Source organism: Empidonax traillii, unplaced genomic scaffold (genome assembly GCF_003031625.1).
Source record: "Empidonax traillii isolate 1590-97213 ecotype Southwest subspecies unplaced genomic scaffold, ASM303162v1 scaffold1:size7828297, whole genome shotgun sequence".
Taxonomy (NCBI): Eukaryota; Metazoa; Chordata; class Aves; order Passeriformes; family Tyrannidae; genus Empidonax; species Empidonax traillii.
Window position 1 is genome coordinate 2,526,925 of NW_020955194.1, and position 963 is coordinate 2,527,887.

At 75.2% G+C, this 963-nt stretch overlaps 1 protein-coding gene across 1 annotated transcript in view; it reads right to left on the reverse strand.

The window, feature by feature from the left end:
* DDX3X (DEAD-box helicase 3 X-linked) overlaps positions 1-721 on the reverse strand; it is a 17,265-nt gene extending 16,544 nt beyond the window's left edge. The window contains exon 1 of the mRNA XM_027883995.1: positions 544-721. Coding sequence (XP_027739796.1) covers positions 544-588 — 45 coding nt within the window. The 5' untranslated portion in view covers positions 589-721. The remainder of the gene's footprint in view (positions 1-543) is intronic.
* Positions 722-963: the final 242 nt, after the last annotated feature.

Genomic DNA, 963 nt, shown 5'->3' on the forward strand with positions numbered 1-963 from the left:
GGGGGGGTGTGTGTGTGTCTGTGCCCCCTTCCCCCGCCCCACACAATGGCGGCCATTGACCGCCCCTTCCTCCTCCTCCTCCCCCCGCTGCAGTTCCCGGTGCGCCCTCCGGGGGCCGCTGCTGCTCCCAGCGCTCCCACACAAAGCGGGTCCGAGCGCGGCGCGGGGGCCGCGGGGCCCGAGCGGGGCCGGGGCCGAGCCGGGCGGCACTGACCGGTCCCGCACGCCCCGCAACGCCCCCTGGGCCGCGGGGACGCCGCACCCACACGGGAAGGCCCGGCCCGGCGCGGGGCCTCGGCCCGGCGGGAACTGCGCAACGACCGAGTGCGCCACAACAGGCCGCGACGGGGGGAGGGGAGGGGGAGGAAGGTGAGGTTACCGGGGGGGACTTGCGACGCAACCACCGGGGATCGAGGGGCGAAGCCTCCGCGTGAAAGATCCCGACCGCCCCCTCCCGTCCCGCCACCGCCGCCCGCGGAGCTTCCGCCGCGCGCCCTCTCCGGGTAACGGAGCGGCCTTTCCGCTCCGCGGCTCCCTGCTCACCTGCTGGTCTAGACTGAGGGCATTTTCCACCGCCACATGACTCATAACGAGAGATCGGTCTCGGGCTCGTCCCGCTCCGCCTCGAGAATTGGGGTGCGCCGGGCCGGGGTGTCGCTGCCGCCGTCACCGCTGGTTCCGCCACGAATCGCTGCCCTGACTGAGCCCCCCCCACCGCGGGCCCACCCTTTATATATGCCCCGCCCCCCGCGCGCTGGGTTGCGCGCGCGCTGACCTCAGCGCGCACGCGACCGCCCCCACCCGGCCCCTCCTCCCTCCCTCCGCCCTCCCGCACGGAGCTCTCGCGAGATCTCCGCGCAGCCCAGCGCACGGCGAAGGGGGCGCTCCGGGAGGTGTCGCGAGACTTCAGGGAGCCGGGGCCCGCGCGGCTCCTCCCGGAGGTACCGCGAGGTTTCCCCCTCA